The sequence below is a fragment of the Chroicocephalus ridibundus genome, chromosome 1 (genome assembly GCF_963924245.1).
Source record: "Chroicocephalus ridibundus chromosome 1, bChrRid1.1, whole genome shotgun sequence".
Lineage (NCBI taxonomy): Eukaryota > Metazoa > Chordata > Aves > Charadriiformes > Laridae > Chroicocephalus > Chroicocephalus ridibundus.
Window position 1 is genome coordinate 8,997,422 of NC_086284.1, and position 14,208 is coordinate 9,011,629.

Consider the following 14,208-nt stretch of genomic DNA (forward strand, 5'->3'; position numbering starts at 1 on the left):
GGCGAGGCACGTTCAAATTGGAAAGAAGGTCCACGTTTTTTAACAGGGAGGGTGCTCAGCCGCCAGAACAGGCTGCCAAGAGCAGCGCTATCTTTGTATCCAGGGAAAATCAAGAGCAGGAGCCTTTATGAGAAAGATGCTTTCATCGAAACAGGAGTGATCTGCTTCCATACAGCTGTAAATCTGCGGAAATCTATAGGCTGCAATGTGCAGGAGACTGAATTACATGATTTAACAGTCCCTTTTAGCCTTAAAATGTTTCCGTCTATGATAGATGCTGGAAAAACTCTGCAGTGAAGAGATGGGCTCGTTTTTCACCGAGACGTGCAGGACAATGATGGTCACTGGGAGAGGGGTTCCTGCAGTATGTTTAGCAGTGACTGCTGTACCCCCAAACTCAGTCTGGGTCGACACTCCCTCCTCAGCCGCATTTTGTGGGTGGCCGAAAAATGAGTCCTCATGAGGGGCAGAGGGAATGAGGGGTTGTACCTCCCCTCCATGAGCACGTGGAGTTTGAGGTCATGGAACAAGAGGTCGTCATGAGCATGACCTGCTCTTAATTGCAGTGCCTGTCACGGCCTCCCCCCACAAATGCAGGACCAGCCAGTCCCCCTGGAGTCACAGCAGGCTCTCCTCAAGCGCAGCATTTCCTCCAGGGCTTCAAATTTTATAGGAGGAGAAGCCCAGCTTTCCTGGAAGGGAAGTGCTGGTCTTAACCCAGCTCAGACTCCCACAGTGCTCCTTGCTCAGAGCACCCTGCGGTTAGCTAACAAGCGTCATTGCCAGGGTGGCCCTGCCTGGGGCTCCCGAGGCGAGATCAAAGGGCAGTACAACATCCGTTCCACACAAGCAGTTTTGTAGTGTCCGGGGATCACCAGGAAAACACAGCTCAGAGCTGGGAGCCCGTGTCCTTGCAAAGCGCGGAGGAGAGAGCAAAGGTGGCGCAGATCGCTTCTGCTTCTTCCATATGCTGAGCATGGCACAGAGCCAGCCCAGGCTATGCTTTCGGGCAAATGTCCTCCTCTCAGGTTCCTTCTCTCTGCTCCAAGCACCAGATCACAATGGGGATGAACATCTGGGGTGTCAGGTGTGTGTTGGGAGCTCCAGGCAATCAGAAATGCAGGACAGGGCCTGGCAGGGTAGATCACGGAGCAGGAATCAAATGCACGGGCCTGGTCTGCAGCGGAGGAGACTTGCCACATCGATGAGTGCAGATGAACTAGAAAGTCCATCATGAGCCCTGACAGCTCCAGCCAAAAGCAATCGGAGCAGCCATCAGTCAGCAGGGCTGGAAATTTTGACCCAAAATCAAGCTGCCAGGCAGCTGCTGCCCAGGATGGAGAACTCTTAAGATGGGGGTTCAGGGAAGCAGGCAGGTAGTGTCTGCCAGACAAAAAGAGGGAAATTGGGGCCAGGTAGGAAAGAAGGTAGTGGGGAAGAGTCTAGGTGAAATGAAGGTTTGTGTTGGAGATAGCATGGTAAAGAAGAGGAAGGTGGAAAAGACAGGCGGGGGCTGTTTGCAAAGGGATCGGTTTCCCCGAGTTGACGCCAGATTGCCAGGTTTGGGGGCCACAGGGCCATGCAGCACCCATCTCCTCCTACCCCGGTCTGCCAGGCAAAGTCCTTGCCCACTTCCACTTCCACTCCCACTGGGAAACACACACTGCAAATCAAGGACATCCCTGTCAGTCCACCCTTCCTACAGTAGTCTTCCCACTTAAAATGTTTTAGGGAAGTGCCTCCAGACAGCAGCTGGGATCAAAGCGCTGGCAGTACGGCAGGATTCACTCTGTCCTCACAGGCAGCAGCCGGCTTCTGAAAGAAGTTTGTTTTTGCTTCCCCCACAAGCCGAAAGCGTGCCTGCCCTGGGGCCTGAACACCTCGTGCCTTCACGTTCAAGGCCTGTGGTGGCCTGCCAGCACAGACGCAACCAACCCTGGACCATTATATGCTATTGACTTACAGGGTAAGGTCCAACCCTGCATCAGCAACTGCAAAAAAAACCCCCAACCTTTGCAGTGCTTGTGCCAGCTGGGAGAGCCAAACCAGACGGGTTTAGTACCAAATCCTCTGTCCCTGCTTCAGGCCTACGTGCCCCCACATCCCACAGGCCCCATAGGGCCTGTCTCCAGGCCGGAGCAGAGGCCTGCTGAGCCCCCGCTGGGTCCCTGCCTCGATCCAACAGCCAGCGGGGATAATGTGTGCTGTCTGAGGGCTCACGAACGCAGATCACCCCGCCCTGAAACCTGCTCGGCTCTACGCCGCCCGCCCTGCCGGGCCCCGGGCGCCCTCCATCCCCTCTCCCCCCTCACAGCGCTCCGGCACCGCGCTGACATGGCCGCCACAGGGCCGGGGCTGGGCGGGCCACACTCAAGATGGCCGCCGCGCCAGGCTGAGGCGGGGCCGTACAGGCGGTGCTTCCAAGCAGGCCACACCCAACATGGCCGCTGCGCCGCGCTGCTCCGCGCCTGGACGGACGCGGCGGAAGGCCAATCAGGGTGCGAGGAGCGGGCTGGAGGGCGGGCCGCGGAGAGCTTGGCGTGCATTGGGTGTCCGCCATTACTGCTCCCCTCACCGGACCCTCCTTCAGGAGACCTGGCCTCTACGAGCAGCTGAGGGGCATTGTCCAAAAATCGTCGTTATCCCCCGGTGTGCGGAACGCGGGGTGGGAGGGACGCTTTGAGCGACGGATGCAGCTCTGTCCTAGGCGGCGGGATGAGCGCGGCGCTGCCGAAGGTACCGGCGGGCCGCGACACCGGGCCCGGTACCAGGGTGTGAGGACACACACACACAGGCCCGGCCCCGGGGGAGGGGCAGGCCTGGGAATGGGGACAGGAGGGACAGGCCCAGCCCTGGTATTGGGGAGTCTGGGGGGTGACAGGCCCTACCCGGCGGCTAGATTGGGGGTGTGTGTGCGGGTGTGTGTGTACACTGACAGTCCAGAAACCCCCCCGCAGCCTGGGCTGCATCCCCAGCAGCGTGGGCAGCAGGGCGAGGGGGGGGGGCATTTCGCCCCTCTGCTCCGCTCGGGGGAGACCCCCCTGCAGTGCTGCCTCCAGCTCTGGGGCCTCAGCACAGGAGAGACACGGAGCTGTTGGAGCGGGGCCAGAGGAGGCCCCGGAGATGCTGGGAGGGCTGGAGCCCCTCTGCTGGGAGGACGGGCTGAGAGAGTTGGGGGGTTCAGCCTGGAGAAGAGAAGGCTCCACGGAGACCTTGGAGCCCCTTCCAGTCCCTCAAGGGGCTCCAGGAAAGCTGGGGAGGGACTCTGGATGAGGGAGGGGAGCCATGGGACGAGGGGGAAGGGTTTTCCACTGCAAGAGGGGAGATTGAGCTGAGATCTCGGGCAGAAATTCTTGGCTGTGAGGGCGGTGAGCCCCTGGCACAGGTTGCCCAGAGAGGTGGGAGATGCCCCATCCCTGGAGGGGTTCAAGGCCAGGTTGGCTGGGGCTTGGAGCAAGCTGGGCTGGTGGGAGGTGTCCCTGCCCAGGGCAGGGGGTGGCACTGGATGATCTTTCAGGTCCCTTCCAGCCCAAACCATTTGATGATTCTGCAGCCCTGAGTTAGTGCCCTGGGTCGCCTCCCCTGCTGTACCTGTGGCGGGGACCCCCATACAACCCTCCTCAGGCACCCAGGGATCACCCCAGTGACACAGGGTGAATTACAGCCCCTGGCCCTGTCCTGTCCTGGGTCTGCCGGTTCCTCTGGTCACTCTTTGGGGACATTGATAATTATCCCCCCAGCTGACATGATGCAGCTCCTGCCTGCTGGGGTTGTGGTGACAGCAAAGCTCTTTGCTTGATGCTGCTCTCGCCATGTATGAGCTGTGTTTCCCTCCATCCACGTGGAGCTGGAACAAGAACAAGGGTTGTTTATGTGGCTGTTTTAACCTGGAGGCAGTGGGATGGTGTGAGGTATCGGAGAATCACCGGCCATGTGAAAGCAGCAAGGCTGTGTCTTTGGAAATCATAGAATCGTAGAATGGTTTGGGTTGGAAGGGACCTTAAAGCTCATCCAGTTCTAACCCTCCTGCCCTGAGCAAGGACATCTCCCACTAGACCAGGTTGTTCAGAGCCCCATCCAGCCTGGCCTTGAACACTTTTAATAATGGGGCATCCACAACTTCTCTGGGTGACCTGTAAATGAGGATCCTGAAAAAAAGCAAGGGGGTGCAAGAAAAGGTTACAGCAATCATCATCTTCCTACTCCTTCATCCCTTTCCCCTGTGTTGCGGTGGTATTCTGGCAAGTGACAGTGGCTGGAGGCTGCGGAGAGACTGGGGGGGGTTATCGGTACATTCAGAAGGTCTCAGGTGTTGTTTTGGTGGCTGTATTCTGGCAAGCGCTGGTGAAAACTCACCGATGTCTGCCATACTGTTTGCATTTTGATTGTGGTGGCTCATTGCAGGTGCTATGCTTGAAGAAGGGATGGTTGCTAACGCAGGTGTTTGCGCTTAGCAGGTGAGTTGTCTGAAATCAAACTCAGTAAGTAAAACACAGTATAAAGCATTAAAAACATTCGGTCACTTCTTCTGATAGTGTCAGAAAAAGTACTTTTTGCCAAGGAAAGTCTTTGAATTGTGGGGGGAAGACTTTCAGCTGATGTCTGGGAGCTGAAAGGCTGTAGGATGTGAAGAAGAGAAAGCCTTTTTGCTAATGGGATCTATCTGTGTCTGAGGGACTTGGGGTGTGAGCCTTTGTTCAAGGAGATTGACCAGATATGTTGTGTTTCCACAGGTGGGTAAAAGCAGAGCTTTTAACAATTATCTTGTTTCCTACAGAGCAGCCGCACCCAGAGAAAGCCATCTATGTGCTGCGGGTAAGGCCTCTTATTAATCCAATGCAAGACAAAACTTCATTTACCCCAAATAAATCTTACCCATTTCAGCATTTGTCTCCTTTTTTATTTTTTTTTAGTGAATTTTGAGCTCGTTAAATAACCTGAGCAAGTGCTCTTCCACTTCCATATATTTTTCCTAACGGTTTCCTTTGTTTCTGTGTTCTTGGCCAAGCAGGTGCTCTTAGTCATGATGTTACACTGTGGAATGACACCAGCCAGATGCATTTGCTATATTAATGTCCAGGAACTGACTTACACCCCCGTGAGGTCCCATTTTAACGTTTAGTTAGCTGGTGGAGTCTGCTGACACAATTTAAAATAGAATTTGATTTTGATGTGGAGGCAAAGTGTAACTGAGTGGCTTAGATCCTTGGTGTTCGCTTTCTTTTTGCTGTTCTGAGCTTCGTTTATTAAAACGAGGGTTATTGAGGGTTTCATTTTACCCTGGAGAAGGAAGTATAAATAAAAGCCGATACTGTTTTGATTTGGCTTCCTAGCACATGAATATTTGAACAGGGCTGGATTTAAAATTAAGTGAGGCTCAGATCCATCATAGTAGCATCACTGCTGTCACATAAGAGGAGACAGATGTAACATTTCATCAGTATCCTCACCAGCCACTGGTGCTGACAAGTCTGTCTTTTTTTTTTGTTTGTTTGTTTGCCTGAGAAATCACCTGGGAAATGAGTCACTTTTAATCTCTTCCTCCTTTATTTGTTGCTTGCCGTAACCAACTGTGAATTGTAACAGGCTTGCTGTGATGCACAGGCTGCCTGCGTGGGGCAGAGATCGGACGAAGCCTTAGCTTGCCTTTGCCTTCTGTCAAAGATCTGAGGACAAATTCTTGCCCCTGGTGTGGATTTTGGGCTCTCAAAGCACCTGTATATGTTTGTTAAAAGAAGGGCTGTCTGCCATTCAGCTGGAAATGTGTTTGCTCTGCTTTGATTTTCAGGTGATGTGCTCATGAGTTGCCACAGACACTACAAAGCCCGTCCTACGCATGGTATTGGGAGGTATAAATACCTGCTCCCAAAGGAGGTAGGCATAAGAACTCCCTTACTGTGCTTGCTTTTAGCTGACCCATCTTTTCACAGTCTGATTTAAATGTTGGTATTATTAATTCCGTGGTTGATGAATCATATTAAAAAGAAATAATGTAATTATTTACTTCTGCTTCTCTTGATAAAGAGTGTTATATCATGTGAAGTACCCACTCACAAGGCTGCATAAATACTTTCTTTTGTCCGGTACGTTCTTGTTCAAGTTAATGAGTAATCTCTTCCTGATGCTGAATTTAATATCCCAACTTCAAATTATTGCAGAGTATTATAAGCAGGTCTTATTTGCGTCTAAACTTTTTACATTCCCTGAAATTTGGAAAGACAACAATTTTTGTGGAAGGAGGGAACAATAACTCATCAAGACAGCTGCCTCAAAGGCAGGAACTGGAATAAAAAGCAGTTTGTTTTCTACTCCTTGGTTTCTCCTGGAAGAAATTAATCATGATACGCACGTATTTTTCTGTGTGACTTCTGCGGTGCTGCCATCCAAGAACTGAACTGCTCAACTTGAGAACATCTGTTAAGATAATGTCATCCCAGTTTTGTAGTCGGGGAAAGTGAGCACAGATGGGCTGTGATATGTTCGACATAGTTCAGCAAACCTTTGTTAGAAGAGAGTACCTTAGCATGGTCTCCTGTGTGGGCAAGGGTTAATGTTTTTTTTTTTTATTTCCAGCTTTGTTCAAAACAGATATGCTTTCTGTTTCTTCTTTTTTAAAAAAAAAATACAGGGTCCAAAGAAGAAGAAGGATAAAGTACAGATGAAAGAGATAAATGCTGGGACTGAATATGAGTACGGAGATGTCAACATCCAGATGACTTCCTATGATATGTGTCTTGTGGAGCATTTTGCTCAGTACGTGCATAAACTCTGCAACCGACTCTCCATTAAAGTGAATGAAAGGTATGAGGAACACGGCTCCTTGTTTGTCATCCCTCGTAATCACATTGCGTTAGGCCGCACGAGGCTCATAGATGATGATACTTTGCAGACAAGGGTGCAATCTAATCTCACTGATAGATTCTCGCATGTAAATCCAAATCTTCTGTCATCTGCCTGGTGTTCTCTTTTCGTGTGTCTGTACTGTTTTGGATGCTCTATTCTTATAAGGAAGGCTGAAATGGAGTTGTTGAGGCACTGACTGAACGGATCTCAGGGAAAAAAAAAATAGCTGTTACTTTTTGTTCCTTTGAGAAGGCGGCTTAAGCCTGTGGGTGCTGAGCCCGGGAATGTAAGCTTAAGTATTGCTGACTTTTGCTGCTGTTTTTTCTTTACGGTGTTTCATCCAGGCTCTGCGCATATATTGTGCAATAAGCAAGTTATACTGATTATACAAACTAGAATGAGCTTGGGAAACCCCTGAAGCTTGTGGGAGAGCTGCCCTCCACTTTAGTTTAGTAATAGAGGATGCTTCAGTTGCACACTAGATTTTCGAAGCAGGTGAACCCCTGACAGCAGCTTTGCTCATTTTAATGAGTCTGAGGAACATAATACAGCTCCTTGGTGCCTGCAGTGCACCCAAGGAGCTGTAGTCACTGGGAGAAGCACTGCGTTGCTGTAAGGAAGTAAAAACACTTGATGGCGATTATCTGAAATGTCTATCTTTACCTCTGAGTATAAACATGGGTTCCTGCTTATGCCGATTAAACCTATCAAAAATCATTTGCTTTATGTTCGTCCACTTTGCTGAACTGTCAGCTGTGGATCTGAAATCCTGTGCCCACAGATCAGCCGCTTGTAGCCTCTGTGATGTCTTTTGCACTAAACAGCACTAAAAATGGTGACACAGCGGTGACTGACAGGTGTTTGTTTTGAGGAGGATACCCAGCGACACTAAGAAATTACAGTTCTGTCAGCAGCAATGAAAGAATTCACAGAAAAATCCCGCAGCCTGAGACTACTGATAGCACTTTCAGTGTAAAGCGTTAGTACCTTGTATCATACTTGTGCCCTCTGAGGTTGGACTTGGTGTGCAGAGTTCGATATGTACAGAAATAAATTATTTGCCCTTTAAGAGCAAAATTTGCAGGGTAAAACGTGGGCAGGAGGATGTAACCTGTAGTTATTGATGCTGTACAAATGGAGATGGGGAGGCCGAGGTCTCTGGAGTCACACTTACCAGAGAGCAGAATCTGATCAGTGCTTGATGGTGCTGTTGTTAAATTCAGAGGTGAAAATAATGTCTTTTGAGTGGTGTGTTGCAGCAGTGGCTTTAGCTTTGTTCCCGATGAACAGATTGCAAAATAAGTCAGAACTGTTGCTTTAACAACCATAAAGAAGTTAAAAGTTCTCTTCTCAGGCTGGTGTTTGTAGCTGAAACAGGTTTTTGCTGGCAGTAGTGCTGCAAGCTTCTCCCTTATCTCTTTCCAGTAAAACACTCGGCTTCTGCCAGTGCTTGATTTGCAAGATACGTTGTTTGCATAATTAATTTCTCATGAAAAGTTAATCTGTTTCCACGTTCTCTGCTGCTGGAGGTTGATTCATTCCTGTAAAGTAGTGCAAATCTATCCTCCCTGTCTTAAGCGCTGACCTGTGGTTCCTACAGCTACGCGATGCCCACCAAAACCAACGAAGTGCTGTTCCTGGAAGAGCGAGGTTCCAAAATGCAGCTGGACGCGGTCCTTACTACCCATCAGAGGGTTGTCCAGGTATGAGCTGGCGTTTGCTGACAGCACTGCGGCTCTTGTGCAGCACATCCTATCTCAGGCTCTCAAAACCCCTTAACAAGTGGAGTTAAGTGCTTTGAACAAATGAAAGGCATAATTTTGGGCGTAAATTGAAGCACGAAGAAGTCTAATGAGGTTTCTTGCTAAAGGTTACTCATAAAGTAGAAGCAGAGGAGGGGTTCCTGGATTCTGTATTTCGGCCAGAAGGTTTACTATCTATTTTATGCAGAATATTTGATGGAAGGGGTAGAAAAATCATGTTCAAGGATGAATGCGTGGACAAACCTGATGAAATTTAAAAATACCATTAGTATCAGGGTCAGCTTCAAAAGCGTACAACTGATCGAGGTAAATAGGTGCTTCTCCTAAGTGATTTTTTTTTTTCCTAGTTTATAGCGTGTTCCCTTGCTATATGCGGAGTCTCTGCTGCATTACATTTTAGACCCAGAAGTAGACTTTTTCCTCTGGAGAGAGCTGATGTGTGGTTAACGCTGGGGCTTGCAGGTTTGCCGTGGCAGCCTTTGTATTAGAGTCTCACCTAAATTAAGATCTTCACGCGTGGCTAAGTCTCCCTACATGCAGGAGACCATGCAGGCAGGGATGGGAAGCACAATATTTGTAGACAAGAGCCAAAACGAGAGCTTTGGGCCGCTCTTCTCTAATGGAGTGGTTGACTGCCACAGGCTCATACTGAAATGGACTCTTTCTGTGCCATTAATATAAAGAGGCCATTTTGCATGGGGTGTCCTGCTCCTCCAGTGCTTCTGTTTCTTCTTTCAGATCAGCGGTTTGAGTTCAACGTTTGCTCCGATACTCTTGGAAATTATTCAGAGTAATCAGCCTGAAGGGGTCCATCTGTTAGTGAAAGAGGTATGTTTAATTTTACCAGTACCTTTGCGTTTCGGAAGCAGATGTGCTGTGTGACTTGAATTTGCTTTGAAAATACAGACCCGGTCCTGAGACTACTGTCTACTCTAGACTTGCGGATACCTAGGATCTGCCAGAACTAAGCCCTCACTTGGTCTATGGAAATCCATTATCTCTTAATTCTTGATGAATGTTTAATTTTCCATTTAGCCTCCTGTAATTAGTACCACAGAAGGTACTTTCCTAGCCAATCCCATAGATCTGTAGGAGAGGGCAGGTTGCAAGTTGCTTTCCTTTGCTGCCGCAGGTTGCCTGCGACTCAGAAGGGAAAGCTTTCCTTCAGCAGTGCTTCACTGCCTCTTACCTAGGAATCGCCAGGAACTTCATGGAGCAGTCGGTAGCAAAACTGGGACTGGAAATCCAAATGCTGTGCCCTGTTTTGACGGAGTTTGTTCTGGGAAAGGTTCAGCTTGTTTTCGGCAGAAAAGCCCGATAGTTTTCTCAGCACTGAGGACTTCAGGACAGAACTCCACTCACTGGTGGACCAGGCATAAGGAGATATTTAAACTTCTGTCATTTTACATTCAGACAGAACAGTCCCAGGAAGCCCTATTTGTTCAGGGACAAAAGATTTTTGTGCCTTGAAAGGGAAGGCAATACAGTAAACTCAAATGTGAAAACACAGTTGGCTTCTTAAGTGGCCTTTGAAGAATGTTTAGTTATCTCCAGCTCTGCAAAACCAGAAGGAATACAGGAGGTGGTCTCTTGAGTCTAGTAATCTCCTCTGCTTTTGGTCACAGTCCCGTCTCTGCCTTAGGGCTGCCATTTATTTATTTATTTATTTTTAAATTTTGGCTGATGTCTTTGTCTCCGGAGGGAGAACTGTGACATTGTGCCATTTGCAAAGTCATTGCAGTCTGATGCAGGAAGCCCAGGGGAGAGACCCAAGCTGGCTTCACAAGACTGGCAGTGCAGAAGAGAGATTAAAGCTTTGGGATGCTCTTTCAAAGTTCTGCAGAAAGTGGCATGTCTCCTCGAGAAAAGAGATGCTTCGGTGATAGGCAGCGGCAGAATTTGAGGTGTCCGGTTGACTTCTTGAGCACAATGCAGTTGTGCTCACTCTTCCAAAAGCAGCGGAGGAGCCTACAAGGCTGAATTTTAGAGCCCGTGGGGTGACCAAGCGTGTCCATGGCTGCCATGCTCACTTGCTGCCAGAATCATAGAATCATCTAGGTTGGAAGGGACCTTTAAGATCAATCTTTTCTGCCCTCTGTGCTTTACCCCCGGCAGCTGCTCCTCTTGCAGGCTGGATGTAAGAGAGGAGGCTTAAAGCTCTGCCACCTGCTTCCAGGTTGAGCTGCCCGCGAGATCTCAGCCTGCAGTGACTGGGGCTTCCCACTCCCTGGGTTCAGTGGATGTTTAAGCCTTTTGTTTTTCCTCTCTTAATTGATTCTCTTTGGGAGAGAGTTTTGTCTTTCTCTTGATTTGAAAAAGTACTCAAGAGGTGATTCTGATTTGCTTGGGGTTTTTTTTCCCCCTTCCCTCCCCAGCACACAGAAGCTGACTTCAAGAGCCGATTAAAGTCTCGACCGGAACTTGAAGAGCTTCTAGCGCAGATGAACTGAGATGAAGAACGCTCCATCCATTTCAGAGCCGCCTCTGGAAGAGCGAGGCTTCTCCTTCTTGGCTACTTAAGCCTCCAGAAGGTGACTCCATGAGCACTGTAGTGATAACTTGCGGAACTGGAAGAAATTTCCACTGTTGACAAGCAGCTTGTCTTAATAAAGACAAATACGTGTGTTTATATCTGATTTGTACGCTGAGTGAAGGGGCTTCACAATGAAATGAGGCTTTTCTCAGTTCTTCCCCCCCCCCTTTTTTTTTCTCCTTTATGTTTTACTCTTGGTATACAAGGATTTCTGTGAGTTTTAGTCTGCAGAAATCTCTGCAAGTTACTAACGCTGTACTGCAACGCTCCCAGATGTTACTGATGTGGAAGTGACCACCCTGCTCCATTCTTCAGCTGGAGAAACGCATTGTTCTCGTAGAGCTGCTTAAATCGGAGCTTTGCCAACACGAATGGAGCCGCAGAGCCCTGGGAGGGTTGGGGATGATCATCCCCGAGCAGCTGAACAACCGCTACTTGACAGAAAAAAGCCTCAGAGGGCAGAGGCGGGAAGGTTGGGGCTGTCAGGCAGAGTATGCAAAATTTCTCCTTAATTTCTGATTTGCCTTTCAAGCCAGAAAGGGTAAATTTTTGACTCCCCAAAGTCAATCTGCTTTTTGACTCCCCAAAGTCAATCTGCTTTTTGACTCCCCAAAGTCAATCTGCTTTTTACCCTTTTGGAAAGGGAGAAATTACTTGTGCCTCGCAAGGATAAATGCCTGAAGCACAAAGCGGTTTGGGGGATTTCCCAGGACGGCACCGGATGCTTTTCCCAGAACTGGTGCTTTTCTCGAGGGATGTGGGACAGAGGATGTCCCAAATTTGGCCGAGCTGCTCAGCTTCTTATCGCCATCCTGCAAAACCCAGAGCCCGTGGGAGCTGTGGATTTTAGGTGCACGTAGGGGTCAAACGGGTCACAGCACCTGGGTTTTTGCTCCCATCCTTCCTATTTCAATTTTTGAGATCGCACACGGCTGTTTTTATTTAGGCTGGAGCTGACACAGTACTGATCACACCATCCTTTAAGGAGGTGCCTTAGAACCAAACTTAAGCCCTGGTTTGATGGATGCTTCTTTGCTGTTCCTGCCCAAAACCTGGTTTGTTTGGGATTTTTTCCCCTTTTCCTAAGCACCAGCCCTTAAAAAGAGGGAAAATAACACATAAGCACTCTTCCCCCAAACTGGGGCTGCTCAGGGGTTGCTGGATATTCACTCATGGGTCTTGTGCCAGTTGTGATTTTTGGCTGACAGCACCCAAACTCAGCCACTCGGCACCCACCTTCCTTGGAAACAGCCTGGAAAGTTCCGCCCCCCCTGCCAAAAGCCACGGGGCCCCTCCCTTTCCAACCCACAAGAAGCCATTTTATTTTCTTTTTCGTAGCTTATTTGCTAGGAAGTGGTGTTCAGAGCCTTTTTTTCTTCCCATCCCTAATCCCCTTGGGAGTTCCCAGGAGATAAATCCCCCCCTCCCAAATCCTGCCTGGTGGGACACAAGGTTATGGCTGCTGGGAAAAGCTTTGGGATGGCACAGGGAAGGACACGGAGTGGAAATCCGCAGTAGGGCTGTCGCACCCAACTTGGGCGCCGTGAATGCTCCCAGTTTGGGACATTTTGGGCTGGAAATGCCCATCTCACCCCACAGCTGTCCCCTCTGAGCTCCCGGTTATTGACGATGGTGCAGACGGAGACAAGCAATTCGTCCAGGATAACGAACACCACCGGATTTAATTTCCCAACAATGTAGCATGGATTTACTGGCACATCTGCCCCCTTGTATGAAAAATAACATCAAAAAAGGGCCAAATGCCGCAGCTGCCCCGTTCCTGGGGTGCCGATGGTGGGCTGGCCGGGAGCCGGGGCAGGGAGGCCCGGTGATTTCAGTCCCCGGTGGGCGAGGGGTGGGCTTGGTGCGAGTCGGATGCCCGGTGCGGTTCCTTGGCACGCTGCCGCCGGGCCATGCACTCGCCGAAAGCCCGGACCTGGGGCTGGCAGTGCCGCCAGTCCTGCCGCGCTGCCATGCACTCCTGCAGCTCCCGGTGCTGTGCCATGCAGCCCGTCCGTGAGATCATGGCGTCCACCGGGTCCTCCTCATCCTCATCTTCCTCCAACGACCGACTACGGTTCCAGGTGTGTCCAGGCTTCGCCATCGCCCAGCCAGGCTGGGGCAGGACAGCAGGCGTCAGGGCACTGCCTTCCCCTCCAGAGCCCTGTGTGGGTCACTGCCCCCTTTTTTGGGGCACCTCCCAGGGTGCCCGGCACCCCCCCATACCTCCATGGGTGCTCAGCACCTTCTGCACCCCCCTCCCACACCCCTATGGGTGCCCAGCATCCTCCATGCCCCCATGGGTACCCCCATACGCTCCATGCACCCCCACGGAGGAGCTCAGCACCCTCTCCGCATGTAGCCCAAACACCCCCATGGGTGCCCACAACCCCCCGTGCACCTTACCCCCACCCATGGGTGTGCAGCACCCCCCGTGCACCTTACCCCCACCACCCCCAACCCAGAGCTGTCCCAGCCCCGCTCCACCCCGTGAGTGCTCAGCATTTCCCCCGTGCACCTTTCCCCCACCCATGGGTGCCCAGCACCCTCCCCAACCCCTACCTGCCCCCCCCCCCCCCCACGGGTGCTCAGCACCCCCATGCACGCCCCATGGGTGCTCAGCACCTCCCCCATGCACCTTACCCCCACCCATGGGTGTCCACCACCCCCATGTAGCCCCCATGGATGTCCAGCACCTCCCCCACACACCTTACTCCCCACCATGGGTGCCCACCACCCTCCCCAATGCCTACCTGCCCACCCCCCAAGCCCTATGGGCGCCCACCACCCCCATGGGTGCCCAGCACCTCCCCCATGCACCCTATCTCCACCCAGGGGTGCCCAACACGCCCCCACGCACCCCCTCGGCTGCCCAGCAGCACCCTCCATGCTCCTCCCATGGGTGCCCAGCGCCTCCCCCACGCTTCTCATTCGTACTCGCACCCTTCGTGCTCTCCCGATGCCATACGACCACCCCCCCCGTACCTGCCCAGCAGCGCAGCGCGGCCCCTTTAAGGCTGGCGTCGGAAGAGGCGCTGCCGGGGCGGGCGCGGGGCGTGGCGGCGGGAG

At 51.1% G+C, this 14,208-nt stretch overlaps 2 protein-coding genes across 6 annotated transcripts; one reads left to right on the forward strand and one right to left on the reverse strand.

Annotated features, from left to right (window-relative positions):
- Positions 1 to 2,513: 2,513 nt before the first annotated feature.
- Positions 2,514 to 11,242, forward strand: MRPL48 (mitochondrial ribosomal protein L48). Its single transcript, XM_063327665.1, has 8 exons — positions 2,514 to 2,736; positions 4,405 to 4,457; positions 4,778 to 4,815; positions 5,789 to 5,874; positions 6,629 to 6,801; positions 8,444 to 8,546; positions 9,345 to 9,434; positions 10,982 to 11,242. Exons 1-8 carry the CDS (start codon positions 2,716 to 2,718, stop codon positions 11,054 to 11,056), a joined length of 639 nt encoding a protein of 212 aa, XP_063183735.1. The 5' UTR covers positions 2,514 to 2,715; the 3' UTR covers positions 11,057 to 11,242.
- A 1,553-nt stretch (positions 11,243 to 12,795) lies between these two features.
- On the reverse strand, positions 12,796 to 14,200 carry LOC134512318 (cytochrome c oxidase assembly factor 4 homolog, mitochondrial). Of its 5 annotated transcripts, none has more exons than XM_063327708.1 (2): positions 14,125 to 14,200; positions 12,796 to 13,255 (listed from the first exon to the last, which is right to left on the reverse strand). In XM_063327708.1, the coding sequence occupies exon 2, from the start codon at positions 13,241 to 13,243 to the stop codon at positions 12,974 to 12,976; it is 270 nt and encodes an 89-aa protein (XP_063183778.1). In that variant the 5' UTR covers positions 13,244 to 13,255; positions 14,125 to 14,200; the 3' UTR covers positions 12,796 to 12,973. The 5 variants fall into 5 exon arrangements, with proteins under 5 accessions (XP_063183778.1, XP_063183786.1, XP_063183812.1 ...); XM_063327716.1 differs by having other exon boundaries at positions 14,083 to 14,159; XM_063327742.1 differs by having other exon boundaries at positions 14,077 to 14,139.
- Positions 14,201 to 14,208: the final 8 nt, after the last annotated feature.